The sequence below is a fragment of the Amblyraja radiata genome, chromosome 4, assembly GCF_010909765.2.
Source record: "Amblyraja radiata isolate CabotCenter1 chromosome 4, sAmbRad1.1.pri, whole genome shotgun sequence".
NCBI lineage: Eukaryota > Metazoa > Chordata > Chondrichthyes > Rajiformes > Rajidae > Amblyraja > Amblyraja radiata.
Window position 1 is genome coordinate 77,077,775 of NC_045959.1, and position 15,808 is coordinate 77,093,582.

General features: G+C 46.7%; 1 protein-coding gene across 1 annotated transcript in view; it reads left to right on the top strand.

Annotated features, from left to right (window-relative positions):
* Window positions 1-15,808, top strand: part of rab2a (RAB2A, member RAS oncogene family) — a 66,021-nt gene that overhangs the window by 19,579 nt on the left and 30,634 nt on the right. The window contains exons 2-4 of the mRNA XM_033019778.1: window positions 1,899-1,970; window positions 9,149-9,216; window positions 10,645-10,727. Coding sequence (XP_032875669.1) covers window positions 1,899-1,970; window positions 9,149-9,216; window positions 10,645-10,727 — 223 coding nt within the window. The remainder of the gene's footprint in view (window positions 1-1,898; window positions 1,971-9,148; window positions 9,217-10,644; window positions 10,728-15,808) is intronic.

Here is a 15,808-nt window from a genome sequence, read left to right on the forward strand (position 1 = left end):
CCAGGAAAGAGAACATGAATGACAATCGCACTAAAATGTGGTTATGTAGAGATGCATTACTGGCAGTGATGGGAATCTAGTGTAAAGCCCTGTGCTGTTGTTGTAGAAATATGACATGAATTCCTGCCCTTTGCAGGCACCCTTACAACATTGAGTATCGCATTGCGTGGGTTGGAGGCCAAATGCAAAGCTGATAATTGGCAGATTGGGGCAGGTAGTGAGTGCAGTTGTCTAGCAGTGCCCTGGGGCTCAGATGTACCTTGTCTGGTCCAGTCTCTGTGGGTTGTTGCTTAGACTAACAGCATCTGCTCCACACGTTGACAAGCTGCCTGTTCTCTGGTTTCACTTTTGGATTTGGTGAAAGCTGTTGTTTCTCCCTCTTCAAGTCAAGAGAGTTTATTGTCATGTGTCCCAGATAGAACAATGAAATTCTTGAAGCTGTTCCTGAATCTGGATGTTGCAGATTCCAGGCTCCTGTACCTTCTACCCGATGGCAGCGGAGAGATGAATGTGTGGCCAGGATGGTGTGGGTCCTTGATGATGCTGGCAGCCTTTATGAGGCAGCGACTGCGATAGATCCCCTCGATGTTAGGGAAGTCAGAACCGATGATGGACTGGGCAGTGGTTATGACTTTTTGCAGCCTTTTCTGCTCCTGGACGCTCAGGTTGCACACCAAGCCACAATGCAACCGGTGAGCATGCTCTCTACTGTGCACCTGTAGAAGTTCGAGAGAGTCCTCCTTGACATACCAACTCTCCATAATCTTCTCAGGGAGTAGAGGCGTTGATGTGCTTTCTTTATGAAAGACCTTCGGAAATATGCACGCCCAGAAATTTGAGGTTCTTGACCCTTTCCACCATCATTGATATAAACGGGACTGTGACTCTTGACTTGACTCTTGACTTGAATTCCTGCCCTTTGCTGGAACCCTTACAACATTGAGTATCGCATTGCGTGGGTTGGAGGCCAAATGCAAAGCTAATAATTGTCAGATTGGAGCAGGTAGTGCAGTTGTCTAGCAGTGGCCTGGGGCTCAAATGCACCTTGTCTGGTCCAGTCTCTGGGGATTGTTGCTAAGACTAACAGCATCTGCTCCACATGTTGACAAGCTGCCTGTCTTTCTTTGGATGCACAGGTCTTATAGCTAAGGGACTTCTGTGAGATATCTTCAGTTGTTGATGCTAAACATCATTGTTATACTCCTCCAGAAATGTTTGGGCTGGGATAGAGCAATGCAGCCAAATATTGGAGCCTGAGAGACAAGTTTCCATCACAGTGTCGGCCAGGATGAACCCTCGAGGCTCACATCTCAGTGTTGAATTGCCTCACTTCTCTTTCCAGGCATCTCAATACCAACTCGCATAGGCAGCTTTCCCACACCAAGCCATGGCAATTAATTGAAGGAATGCCAGTGGATGTCAGGTATTTGGAACCAAATTTTCTGCACAATTGTGTGGCCCAAACAATGGTTATGTACCTCTTTGTATGGTTGATGGAATCCATTTGGGACATGCAGTTGGGTACCAAAATTATTTACTTTTTGCATCTATCAGCATGTTAAGATTGGTTCATTGCACTTATTGGTGCAGTGATCTAACATTAACATGCTTTTTATCCCAAAGATTGGGTAAAATAAATCTAAAATATTGACATTAATTTATTTTCCACTACTACCTCGCCTTTTAGTTTTGTCTTTCTTTCCCATCACAACAGACAATGTTTGATGTTAATAATTTCTATTTCTGCAAAATTGAGAATGAACATGGATACCATGCTCTGTTGCATGTGTTCAAGCATCCATCTATTATATAATTGACTTAAGTTGTGTTATTTTGGTATCCTTTTGTACGAGGGTATTTAGATTTTAATAATGTTTGGACTTTCTTTTGTTTTGTAGGTGTGGGAAAGTCATGTTTATTATTACAGTTTACAGACAAAAGATTCCAACCTGTTCACGACCTTACCATTGGTGAGTATGTGTTAAGCATGTGTGTGTGTCCCAACATTTTTCTTGCTCCCTTAAAACAAATTTCAATAGTATTGATTTCCACTCAAAGAATTTCTCTTTTGAATAAAACAATTAGAAATTGAATATAATCCCCTTTTGAAAAAGAGTGTTTGTGGAAATAGTAAGGTTATAAGTTGGCATAATGTTGTATACGGCTGTGATGATTGCTAGCAACATTTATTGCAGATATAACATTGAAGTACAATAAAATTAGGTTAATTTGTGTATTAGTTCAAGTCAAGTCAATTTTATTTCTATAGCACATTTAAAAACAACTCTCGTTGATCAAAGTGCTTTACATCAGTGCAGGTACTAACGTGCTACAAACAGTGGTACATAGATCTAACAATACATACATAAATACATACATACAGCGCTCCCTCAGAGGACCTCAAAAAACTCTTGTTAGTAGAAATAAGTTTTAGGTCTAGACTTAAAAGAGTTGATGAAGGGAACAATTCTGATGGGAAAAGGGATGCTGTTCCATAGTCTAGGTGCTGCAACCGCAAAAGCACGGTCGCCCCTGAGCTTATGCCTGGACCGCGGGATGATCAGTAACCCCAAGTCGGCCGACCTGAGGGACCTGGAGGTAGTATGATGGGTTAGCAGATTTTTGATGTAGGTGGGGGCAAGCCCGTTAAGAGCTTTGTAAACATAAAGGAGCTTGAAATTGATTCTGAACTACACTGGGAGCCAGTGGAGAGAGGCCAGAATCGGGGTGATGTGGTCCCTTTTTCGGGTGCCCGTCAGAAGTCTCGCTGCGGCGTTTTGGACCAATTGCAGGCGGGACAGGGATGATTGGTTGATGCCAGTGTAAAGGGAGTTGCAGTAATCAAGGCGAGAGGAGATAAATGAGTGGGATGATCTTTTCAAGGTTGTCAAATTGGAGGAATGGTTTTATTTTAGCTATCGTGCGAAGCCGGAAGAAACTAGCTTTTACCACGGCATTGACTTGTTCGTCAAACTTCAACGCGGAGTCAAATATCACGCCAAGATTTTTGACGTGAGGTTTGAGTAAGGGGGTAAGGCTTCCAAAGCTGCCTGCTATCGTTTTGATGGAGTCCGAGGGGCCGAGTAGGATGACCTCAGACCTGCTCTTGTTTAGTTGGAGGAAGTTCTGGGCCATCGAACACTTTATATCCTCGAGGCAATGCATAAGGCTGAGTAGATTTGATTAGTTGTTGGGTTTCAGGGGGAGATAGAGATGTGTATTGTCTGCATAGGAGTGGAATGAAATGCCGTGCCTTTGAATTACTTGGCCTAAGGGGAGCATATACAGGGAGAATATACAGGGTTCCACAAGGCTCCTAGGATGGAGCCTTGTGGAACCCCGCAGCAAAGGCTAGCTGGGGAGCAGAAAGAGTTGCCTATGTTTGTAGAGAAACTCCTATCTTTGAGGTAAGAGACGAACCAGCTCAGGGCAGTGCCATCAATACCAACCCCGTACCGGAGACGGTCAATTAGGATGGTGTGGTCCCCTGTATCAAATGCTGCGCTGAGGTCGAGAAGGAGCAGGATTGCACAGTTGCCGGAGTCAATGGTGAGAAGCAGGTCGTTATGTACCTTCAACAAGACAGACTCTGTGCTGTGGTGGGCCCTGAAACCTGATTGGAAAATTTCCAGGATGGTATTTTGGTGTAGGTAAGGCATTAGTTGATTTACTTTTGGTGGCTAGGCCCCCACCAAATCCTCACTAGGATTTGCGACACTGAATTAATATCAATAAAATACAAAATTGATCAAAACCTATTATGGTGCCAGTAGTGTTTTGCATTGAGGTTGATCTTGATTTGGTTCATTGCATGGACTCGTGCCTCCACACCTCTTGACATGCCCCTGCCTACATTTAGTTGCCTGATGTAGATATGTGGGTCTAATGATGCTGGTTCTCCTCCTCCCAGATATAGGATGGTGAGATGTAGCAAAGATTCAGTGGTGATCGGGCCTCTGTTGATGTATCATAGAGACCTTGGCTCGGAACACCTTGTCAGGAACTAAGGCTGTGATAGGAAAGTAGAGGTGGTTCCCCCAGAGTAAAGGTGGGGGATTCGAGTATAGGGGGGGTTGCACGTAAGGTCATCGGGTTAAAGGACGTGACGCATGGATCATCTCAATCCATGTGGAGGACATGACGGCCTCGCATTACAGTGTTAATACACAAAACGTGTACTTTCTTACATGTTAAAAAACGCCGAAAAGGTCAATTTTTGCGCTATAAATAATTGTGGAAATCGGGGTGACCTTGAGACATTTACCCTTCTTCAGAATTCCAAAAGTGAGGAAAAATTATGGTAGAGAGAAGTGCCAGCTGAAGGGACAACACCTGCAGCTAAAGTGGTTGGCGAACATTAGCCGTGCAGATATCAAAATTGAAAATATTGGGAATTATTGCGTTTGCTCACTGCATTTCATCAAGAGTAAACATAGAAAATAGGTGCAGGAGTAGGCCATTCGGCCCTTCGAGCCTGCACCGCCATTCAATATGATCATGGCTGATCATCCAACTCAGTATCCTGTACCTGCCTTCTCTCCATACCCCCTGATCCCTTTAGCCACAAGGGCCACATCTAACTCCCTCTTAAATATAGCCATTATTTGTGTTTTTTCTTGATTCCTTTGGTATCTAAAAAGTTTCAGAAGTGATAAAATCTGGCTGTAAAATTTTAAAATCACCCTTGGTTCTCAAGTGGATTTTTACATGCAAAAAGAAAATGCTTCTGAAGCTAAATTTATCATTACAAAAATCTCCAGATCTACGAGTGGTGTGTGGAAAAGTAAGTTTTCTATTATTATGCTATTGAGATGTATATTTTGGCAAATAATAAAATGTCCTGACAGCTTAGTCACTCACTCCCTTTCAAAAATATTGTCAATTTGCTGAAGTTGATTCTGGCCAATAACAGCTAACAATTATGCCATTCCTTGGCTTGCATCTGAGTAAAATGTAATTCAAAACCCACTTATGGTTTGTGATTTTTTTTTAATGATAAATTTAGCTTTAGAAGCGTTTTCTTATTGCATGTAAAAACCCACTTGAGAACCATGGGCGATTTTAACATTTTACAGTCAGATTTATCACATCTGAAACATTGTCGATACCAAAGGAATCAAGAAAAAAACGCAATTAATGCCTTACTGTTGGCGAAATGCAGTGAGCAAATGCGATAATTCCCAATATTTTCAATCTTGATATCTGCACGGCCAATGTTCGCCAACCATTTTAGCTGTCCCTTCAGCTGTCGCTTCTCTCTACCATCATTTCTCCTCACTTTTGGAATTCTGAAGTAGGATAAATGTCTCTCATGGTTACCCCGATTTCCACAATTATTTACAGTGCAAAAATTGACTATTTCGCCGGTTTTTAACAGGTAAGAACGCTTACTTTCTTACCTGTTAAAAACCGCTGAAATTATCCATTTTTGTGTTGTAAATAATTATGGACGGTGACTGAGCGCTCTGAACCAAATGCTCTAGTATCTTTGCTCCGAACCCGAGCAAGGTGTAAGTGGCCGAAGGAGCGCATCCCTCGGGACAGCACCCCAGGGTCAGCGCTGTCCAGCCACTGCCGCCCTGTCTCCTTCTGTGCGGCCGCACTGTCACGCGCTGTGGGTGACACACCGAAACGACCCCCCGACCGCGGGGACAGACGGCCCGGGGTCCGCGAGTGTGGAGTCCGGATGCTGGGACAGAAGAAGGGCCGGCTGTGCTTAGAAACATAGAAAACTAGACCAAGTGCAGACCCGTTGGGTCTGTTCCTCCAACGTGCGGTTGTGGGGGGGGGGGGAGGCGCATGCAGCGTCACACACTAACTACCCCCCCCCCCCCCCGCCCCGCACTCACGCTAATGGAGGGGAGAGAGAGAGAGAGAGAGAGAGACAGAGAGAGAGAGGGGGGGGAAGGAGAGGTGGGGGGGGGGAGGAGAGGGGGGGAGTGCTGAGAGGGGGGTGGGGGAGAGGTGGGGAGCAGGGAGGGGGAGGGAGGGTGGAGGGAAGGCGGTAGGGGTGTGTGGAGGGGAAGGACGGTGGGGGAGGGGATGGAGGGGAGGAGGGGGAGAAAAACAGGGGAGAGAGGGGGGGGGAGGGGGGGGGAGAGGAGAGGATAGGGAGGGGGGGGGAGAGAGAGTGCCTTTTTGCTTCAACCCAAACCCAAATAACCATTTGCAGGCAGTGCTTTTGTACCTCTAACCATATATTGATTTTCAAACCAAATTAAGGATACTCACAGTGCTGTAGACATTTGTCAGTGTCATTCAGAGCTCTGATTTCTGATTGAGGCACATCACATGCAGAGACTGATTGCGGCACACCACTTACAGAGACTGATTGAGGCACACCACTTCCTGGTTTTATAGTCCCTCCCCCTCCCTCCAACAGGGGCAGTAGAGAGAATGGGGAATTTTGTAAAAACATTGATATCTCTGTCAATTTTCACCGACGGGAAAAATCCTCGGCACACAAGCGGCGGAGGGGGGCTCTGAGCGAGGTGGCCAAAAATGACGGCCGTAGGTGGCGGCGTACTCTCGGAAATCGCAGCACAGAAAGCCAAAACCGGTCAAGAACAGACTTTTAGTAATATAGATAGGTGCAGGAGGAGGCCATTTGGCCCTTTGAGCCAGCACCACCATTCATTGTGATCATGGCTGATCGTCCCCTATCAATAACCCGTGCCTGCCTTCTCCCCATATCCCTTGACTCCACTAGCCCCTAGAGCTCTATCTAACTCTCTCTTAAATCCATCCAGTGACTTGGCCTCCATTGCCCTTTGTGGCAGGGAATTCCATAAATTCACAACTCTCTGGGTGAAAAATGACCTCAGTCTTAAATGACCTCCCCTTTATTCTAAGACTGTGGCCCCTGGTTCTGGACTCGCCCAACATTGGGAACATTTTTCCTGCATCTAGCTTGTCCAGACCTTTTATAATTTTATATGTGTCTATAAGATCCCCCTCATCCTTCTAAACTCCAGTGAATACAAGCCTAGTCTTTTCAATCTTTCCTCATATGACAGTCCTGCCATCCCAGGGATCAATCTCGTGAACCTACGCTGCACTGCCTCAATCACAAGGATGTCCTTCCTCAAATTAGGAGACCAAAACTGTACACAATACTCTAGATGTGGTCTCACCAGAGCCCTATACAACTGCAGAAGAACCTCTTTACTCCTATACTGAAATCTTCTTGTTATGAAGGCCAACATTCCATTTGCTTTCTTCACTGCCTGCTGTACCTGTAAGCCAACTTTCAGTGACCGGTGTACAAGGACGCCCAGGTCTCGCTGCACCTCCCCCTTACCTAACCTAACCCCATTGTGATAATAATCTGCCCCCTTGTTTTTGCCGCCAAAGTGGATAACCTCCCATTTATCTATATTATACTTCATCTGCCACACATCTGCCCACTCACTCAACCTGTCCAGGTTACACTGCAACTTTCTGACATCCTCTTCACAGTTCACACTGCATCCCAGCTTTGTGTCATCCGCAAACTTGCTAGTGTTGCTCCTAATTCCCTCTTCCAAATCATTAGTATATATGGTAAACAGTTGCGACCCAACACCGAGCCTTGCGGCACTCCACTCGCCACTGTCTGCCAGTGTGCTGGCAGCCATAGTAAATGCTTACCTGACATTCACCGCGTGTACTCCAGTTGGCGTTGCGTGACAACAGTACGTATCCTGGTCGTCACCTCGACTGCCGTACAACCTCCCTATGGTTAAGTTCTACCATTTGGACAGTGTATGGAATAGACTGTTTACTTAATTGGAAGACTGAACCCTTTAGGAAGGGTTTTGAATTGTGTTGCTTTATGTTTAATGTAGGACAGTTGCGTAGTTGTTCCGATACTATGTCACAAGGTCCTCTTCTACTACATCTCGTTGTTGATCTGGCTCGCAATAGAATCATTAGGTTGGCACTGTGCTTGGCTACACAATTGTGAGTGTACAGGGAACAGAATAAGGGACTAAGTGCACAGCCCTGAGGATCTCGAGTCTGGAGGGTCAGAATAGTGCAACCTTTTTCATTTCAAAAATAAACTTTATTCAGAATAAAAATAGAATAAGAATACAAATTAAAAACTGCAAAAATTCTACATACATTCTTAGTGTCTATAAATTCAACAGTGTCATTCTCGGTAGTGTTCGCACCTTTCTTTAAACAAAACGTCCTTTCATTCGTGGAGCACTGGGGTGATACCCCTCAAACAAGGGAAGGGATATCCCCACAGGATTCAGCCCCTCAATGGTCAGCAGTTATTGGTCTAGGGATCCTTGAGGTGATAGCTCCAGCATTTTGACATGGCCCATCAGCAGAGTGGACTTAGCATAGTTGGTCCTCTGCATTCATAGAAGTCTCTTCATATCGATTAAGGTCTTGCCTCCATACATGTGGACTGTCAAAGTCATCGTTGTTATTTTGAATGACTTTGTTTGAAAACAGTAACATGACCTAGTTTAAAGATGAAAAAATGACAAATTTTGATTGCAGAAATATATTTGCATTTTAAAATTAACTTAGTTCAATAACAAAATAAGTATTTGTCCCAGAAGCCAATGTCTCACTCATTTATATGAATCAGAACTGGAGTGGGCAGCTGATATGCTTGGGCCTCGTTAACCTGCTGCAGACTCAGCAGACAGGCTCTCCAGCCTGAGAGTTGAGAAACCTATGGAAGATCATGCAGCCCTTCAATGTTTGTGTTCCTTGGGTCATATGATAAGAACAGCTCGTTTCCATTTGCCCTATAACCTCTATCAATCTTTTTTGGTCCAAGAAAAATTCCCAGCTTTCCAGTTTAACCTTGTAGCTGAAGATTCTTCTCTGGGATAAAGCTTTTTTTTTGGTGCCATGTCTGGGACCATCAAGTCATAAAAATGATTGAGTATTCTATTTATGGACTGACCAGTGTTTTGTATGGGTTTAACATGACTTCCTTGCTGTTGTACTCTGTATCTGTTAAGGGACCCCATGGACTTTCTAACCACTGGCAAAGATGAACTTTTAAGCAGGAATAGTGATAGTAAATTAATGCTTCACACTCCTTTTGCCCCTAATCCAGGATTGGTCATCCAAAACTGATCCGTAGTAGTAGCAGTAGTAGTACACTCAAACCATTAATGATTCCTTTCTAATTTTTATTCAGGCGTAGAATTTGGAGCTCGAATGATAACCATCGATGGAAAACAAATAAAACTTCAGATTTGGGATACAGTAAGTCTTTCACAATTGCAGATAGGCTATTTGAATGCCATATACAATTGATTGCCAGGATAATACTATAAAGGTGTGATGTTTCTGGTATTTAACTAGTTGCAAAATTCAATTTTTACTTTCGCTCTAAAGTTAACAAAGAACACTTATGTTATGATATTTTGTAAACTGAATTAAAAAATAATGCAATTGTCTCATGTTTTTTTTTGTCGTAGGAAGGCAAACCTTTTGTCAATTGACCTAAATGAATCTTCACTAATTTTTCTGACAGCATTTGATCTCTTGCTTTGCATGTTACTAATTACTCCTGTAATTTCCCATTTGTCTGTACTATGCAAATCTGAGAATAGTCCCAAGCAGTGGCAATCATTATTTTAAATAAGGCACATTGGTAATGGGATTGATCTAACAAAGCATGCAAGTGGGGCACTATCCTATTCTTTATCCACGGCTGTGCAAATTTCCTTCTCCAGTATTTAGTTATTTTTTTCAGCATGGCTAATTTTGAATTTTTTCTCTGCAACCATTCATGCATTATATCCCAGATCTTAAATCTGTTTATTAACGTGTTTTGTCTTTGTTATGGTTCTTCTGCCCATTCCCTTTTGATCTGTACCCAATGGTTATCATCCCTCCTGCAATAAAATGTCTTAATTACTTGAAAATAATTAATAATATCAAACATCCCGCTCTCCTACTTCTTTCATCTGTCGACCCATTGAAATGTAAATCTATCCTACAAAGTAATTTTTAGAATTGGAAATGTTGGTCTAGGTGAGGCCTTGCTTGCGATTTACAACAAATTGGTAAATCTATTTAATGTTGGGAGGGGGGTCAGAGAGTGTTCAATATGAAGATGGCAATGATCTGAATTTAATTTCAAATCCCAATAATGGCAATTCGAGAATTTAAGAAATTGGTATCAATAAAGCCGTTCTATGATCGCATTTTATTTGGAAGGACATCTATTCTCCTTGCCTGATCTGACTTCGTGTGGCTGTGCATTGTTCTCTGCAGCAGTAATTGATGATCTTTTCAATTGTTTTGAATTTGGGATTTATTTTTAAAATCGACATGTGCACGTACACTTGAATCGCACATATTATGTAGGAGCATCTTGGCCTTGCTTGCTTGATATTTCATTAGCTGTTTGTGTGTTTTGACGCCACCCAGTCTCCCAATCCATTTTTTTGTCATTTTTTGTTAGAGACAAATAACGATGGTTCAGGCCTGGAATAAGTAGATTGAAGTTAGGGAATCCAGTACCTGTAAGGGATTAGAACAACGAAAGAAAGAATAACAATCAACACATCCTTGTAGTTAAAAGTAGAAATAAAATGGATGTTTAAGCACAGCATTTGTTTTCCAGGAAAGGCAAGAATTTTGAATAAAACAATGTATTTTTTAAATCTGTCTTGTTTTTACTAGGCTGGTCAGGAGTCTTTCCGCTCTATCACAAGATCCTACTACAGAGGAGCTGCTGGTGCCTTGTTAGTTTATGACATCACAAGGTAATTCTTATACAGTTGATTTTAAATGTATTAATAATATGTAGCACGTCAATTTAAAGTTTCAGAGAAATGTGATGCCTTATTTACTTTAATGTAAAGGTCTCAAAGCAAGTCTTCTGTTGAACAATCTTGAGCTTTCAACTGATTTTAGATTCACTACTTTTTTTTTAACCCATTTCCTCTAATTTGGTCAAGCAACTTCCTCAATGCATGGTTAAGGATAAATTAGAGATGTAATTTGGAACATTGCTATTTTGTGGTCAGTGGCTAGTAGTGTCAGATCACAGAGTACATCATTAAAACTTACCTTTGGCAGTCTTCCAGCAGGAACTTGTGGAAGCCACTAGGAGAATTCTTAGACAAAATGAGCAGAGAAACTGCTATCTGGCTCAGTCAAGCCTTCAATGACTGAAGCCTGCCATCTATTTGAAATATGTTCAGTTCTGCATCTCAACATCGACAAAAATGCAAACTCTATTGTAAAGAAAATGCAACTTGTATTTGTTTAAAATATTTAATGTCCGTTAGAGATTCAGGAAAAAATCCTTCGAAACGCAAGTAGTTTTAACCTAATGACTTTAAAAGATTTTGAAATAACTGGATTCTTGCTTAAAGTTCTTGAAGTCATTTTCCATCTCTTTATCCATTCAGAATAAAAGCTAGGGAGAAGTCTATAGCAGAATTAAACATAAATTGGCAAATGGTGCAAATATTTTCATCAGGATGAAGTAGAAATATGATGAATGATCCAATGAAGCTGGAAGACATCAGTTGAAGCTTTCTTAATATTGTGGCGGCACCTGGTGGCAACCCAAGGGCACAATGAACCATCGGCTCTGGAGGGCGGTGTCTTGGTGTTGGAGGCGCTAGTCACTGGGGCGGTACCTGAATTGGTATTTAAGGCCGGGCAATGCCCATGACCTCGAGGGAGTAGTGAGCTGTATTGGAGAGAATAAACACGTCTAGTGCGCACAACTCGTGTCCGACTAGTTTTTGGCTGAACTCCTGCGAGTCCCCGCTACACTGGTGACCCCGACGCCCAGGAGTGTAATCCTAGAAAAGAAATTTGGGGGGGGGGAAATGCATGCTGCCGCCTACGAGGCCGTCGAAGCCGAACTCAACGCGGTCTCCCTGAAGCTACCTACATTTTAGACCTCGCAGCCGGGGGTTTGGTTTCGACAGGCCGAGTCCCAATTCTTAATCCACGGCGTCACGGCCGACGAGACTCGTTACCACTATGTGGTAAGAGCCCTTGACCAGCAGACGTCCGGTCGTGTCATTCCTTACCTGGATAATGCGCCGGCAGCGGGTAAGTACACAGGCCTCAAGGAGCTGCTGCTCCGCATCTACATGCCGAGCCATATGCAGCGCGCCTGTCAGGTCCTTAACATGGGCGGACTCGGTGACCGGATGCCCTCGGCCCTCATGAGCGAGATGCTAACACTCATGGGCGACCACCTGCCCTGCCCGCTCTTTGAATTTTCCAACCTGCAGCAGCTGCCGCGAGACATTCGCTGGCAGCTCGCGGGGGAAAGCTTCGAGGATCTCATCCGGCTAGCGGCCCACGCTGATGAGCTGTGGCTTTCCGACCAGCAGCAGGTGGGTGCGCTGGAATACCTGGAACCGCTGGAATCCCCGGAATCACTGGACCGGATGGATTCAATTCCCTGGCAGGCCCAGAGACCCAGGACCACGCCCACAAGAGGGCTACGCCCGCAAGAGCCACAGACAAGACAAGTGGCACAGGAGAGGAGGATGGCTGAGCCACAGACCAGACAAATGGCACAGGAGATGGCTGAGCAGGACCCAGGAGATCCAAGGAGAAGGATGTGGTGTTTTTACCACCAGTGATAATAATAATAATAAATTTTATTTATGGGCGCCTTTCAAGACTCTCAAGGACACCTTACAAAATTTAGTAAACAAAATACAAAACATGTAAGCGGAATGAAACAAAACAAAAAAATAACGACAAAAAAATAAAAAATAGTAAAGACATCAACAATACACAATTCAAAGAGAGAGCAGCGGCAGCTAATCGTGCCAGCGTTCACTCTCCCTTCCGGCAGCCATCTTGGAAACGGAACAATAAGGATCTTTAACATAGAAACATCCCCCCACAATGATTACCATTATGGGGGAAGGCACAATGTCCAGTCCCCAACCCCAGTTCACCCATAGTCGGGCCAATTGAGGCCTCCACAGCTGCCTCTACGGAGGCCCGATGTTCCAGGCCGTTCTCGCCGGGAGATGGTGCTCCGGCGTCGGGAGAGTCCTCTCAGTGACTAGGGACACCTGGAACGGCCGCTTCCTTACCGAGACCGCGGCTTCCGAAGCCGACAAGGCCGCGACGGTTTTAGCGCCACCACTGGCGATCTCATCGAGAGATCCCAGGCTCCAGATGTTGAAGTCAGCGCCGCCGCCCGCAGCTGCCCGCTCCGCAGACCCGCAACTCGGCGATGTTTTTATCGGCGGTCTTCAGCTCACCGGAGCTCCAGCGCGGCGACCCAGGCAAGGCATCGCCTGCTCCGCTCCGCGATAGCGCTCCAGCGCTGTGCCGCCGCCGAAGCCGAGGTGCTGGGCGGTCCCCTCGGGAAAACGCCGCTCCAGGCCCGCTGGTAGGCCGCGAGGACGGGTCGACGGTGCAGCCCGGAGAAAAGCTGCCTCTCCGACCAGGTAAGGACCTTGAAAGTAGTTTCCCCCTCCCCCACATAAAAAAGTCTAGACCTCCTTAAAACAAACACTGAAACTCACTAAAAATTAAAGAAAAAAGTGAAAAAAGACAGACAGCTGCTAGCTAGCAGCCGTGCCCCAAGATGGCGCCCCCCATCATGATGGGGTTCAACAGCCTGCCAATGCCGCCAACCATGTTCGTTTCCGGGATACGACAGCGCCGGCTGCCGATAGTCACCGTGGTGGCCGGCAGGATCCATCGACTGTACGTCTGGGACCGGCGCTCGGGGCTCAGGTTCTTGGTAGACACAGGGGTCAGCGTATGCCCCATCTGGACTCTACCTTCGTGCTGGTAAGAGGGGCCCCCCGTTAACTGCTGCGAATGGCAGTTCAATCCACACATATGGCGTCCGCACGGTTCCTGTCATTTTCGGCGAGTGCCATTTCACCTGGCCTTTCAACATCGCGGACGTGGCCCAGCCGCTGCTGGGCGCAGATTTCTTGTGGGCGCAGTCGCTCCTCGTGGACATGAGGGGCCAATGTCTCGTCCACGCGTCAACTTTTGAGAAGATCTCCTTGCGCTCCACTGCTCCCATAGCGCCGGTCGGCAACCCCGTAGCGGCGGTGGACAATGTCTACGCCCAGGTACTGGCTGATTTTCCGGACATTGTCACCCCCAGGTTTGGCTCGGCCAGCCTGAGGCATGGTGCCATGCACCATATTCTGACACCGCTCCACGCCCGCAGGCTCGCTCCCGACAAGCTCCTCATAGCAACGGCGGAATTTCGGAGTATGGAGGCCAAGGGAATCATTTGCCACACCAACAGCCCATGGGCCTCCCTGCTGCACATGGTGCCGAAGGTGTCCGGTGAGGCTGTGTGGGGACTACCGCCGCCTTAATGAGGCCACGACTGCTGACCGTTACCCTATTCCCCACATACAGGACTTCTCAGCACATCTGGCTGGGACTAGGTTCTTCTCTAAGATCGACCTAGTCCGGGGATATCACCAGATCCCCATGCGATCAAAGGATGTCCCCAAGACGGCAATTATCACCCTGTTTGGGTTGTTCGAGTTCCTGCGGATGCCCTTCGGCCTCAAGAACGTGCGCAGGCCTTTCAGCACCTGATGGACACCGTGGTGGGCGGGCTCGACTTCCTGTTTGTCTACTTGGACGACATGCTCATGGCAAGCCGCTCGCGAGAGAAACACTGCGCCCACCTGCGTCTACTCTTCCAGCCCATCAGTGACCATGGCCTTGTAATTAACCCTGGCAAGTGCCAGTTTGGCCTCCGGGCCATCAACTTCCTGGGGCATCGGGTGACACAGCACGGAGCAGTGCCTCTGCTGGACAGGGTTCAGGCAATTCGCCAGTTCCCGCGGCCTGCTACAGTACGTGGCCTTCGTGAATTCGTAGGGATGGTTACATTCTTCCACCGGTTCGTTCTACCGGCTGCCAAACTTTTGCGGCCGCTTTTCCAGTTACTGACGGGCAAGCAACGGGAGATACAGTGGGACGCTGTCGCCTCGGCGGCGTTTGAAGGGGCGAAGGAGGCCTTGGCTCGGGCGTGGATGCCTCGGACTATTGCGGCCGGTGGTGTTTTGGAGCAGTCGGTTTCGCCACAGCGCTTTCGACCAGGCGTTGCTCGCCTTACACCGCGCAGTGCGGCACTTCTGGTACTTCCTCGAGGGCCGTTCGTTCGTAGCCTTCATGGACCACAAGCCCCTCACGTTCGCTTTCGCGAAGGTTTCAGATCCTTGGTCCGCCCGCCTGCAGCGCCAGCTGGCGGCTATTTCGGAGTATACAATGGATGTTCGACACATCACCGGGAAATGCAACCTAGTGGCGGATACTTTGTCCCATCCGGCAATTGCAGCCGTGCTTAACCTGGCTTCGGGAATAGATTACTTCGCCTTGGCGTAAGCCCAGCTGACGGACAATGAGATGCCGGTGTACCGCATCGTGATCTCTGGCTTGGTGACCCCTCGAGGTCCCTACTCCCTCGAGGTCACGTGCACGTGGAGATCGTGGGACCACTGCCTCCGTCCCAGGGTGTTTCACACCTGCTTACGGTGGTGGACCATTTTACGCAGTGGCCGGAGGCCATCCCACTCATGGACACTTCAACTCAGTCGTGCCCTCGTGGCAACTTGGATTGACCACTTTGGGGTCCCACTTCACATCACGTCCGACTGAACTGTGGTCCGCCATGGCCTGCCTGTTGGGGACCCAGCCCCACCACGTGACAGCGTACCATCCCAAGTCAAATGGGTTGGTGGAGCGGTTCCACCGCTGTCTGAAGGCTCGTCTCACGGTCCCTGGGTGGATGGACGAGTTGCCATGGGTCCTGTTGGGGATTCGGACGGCCCCCAAGGATGATCTGTCAACGCCCTCCACAGAGTTGGTG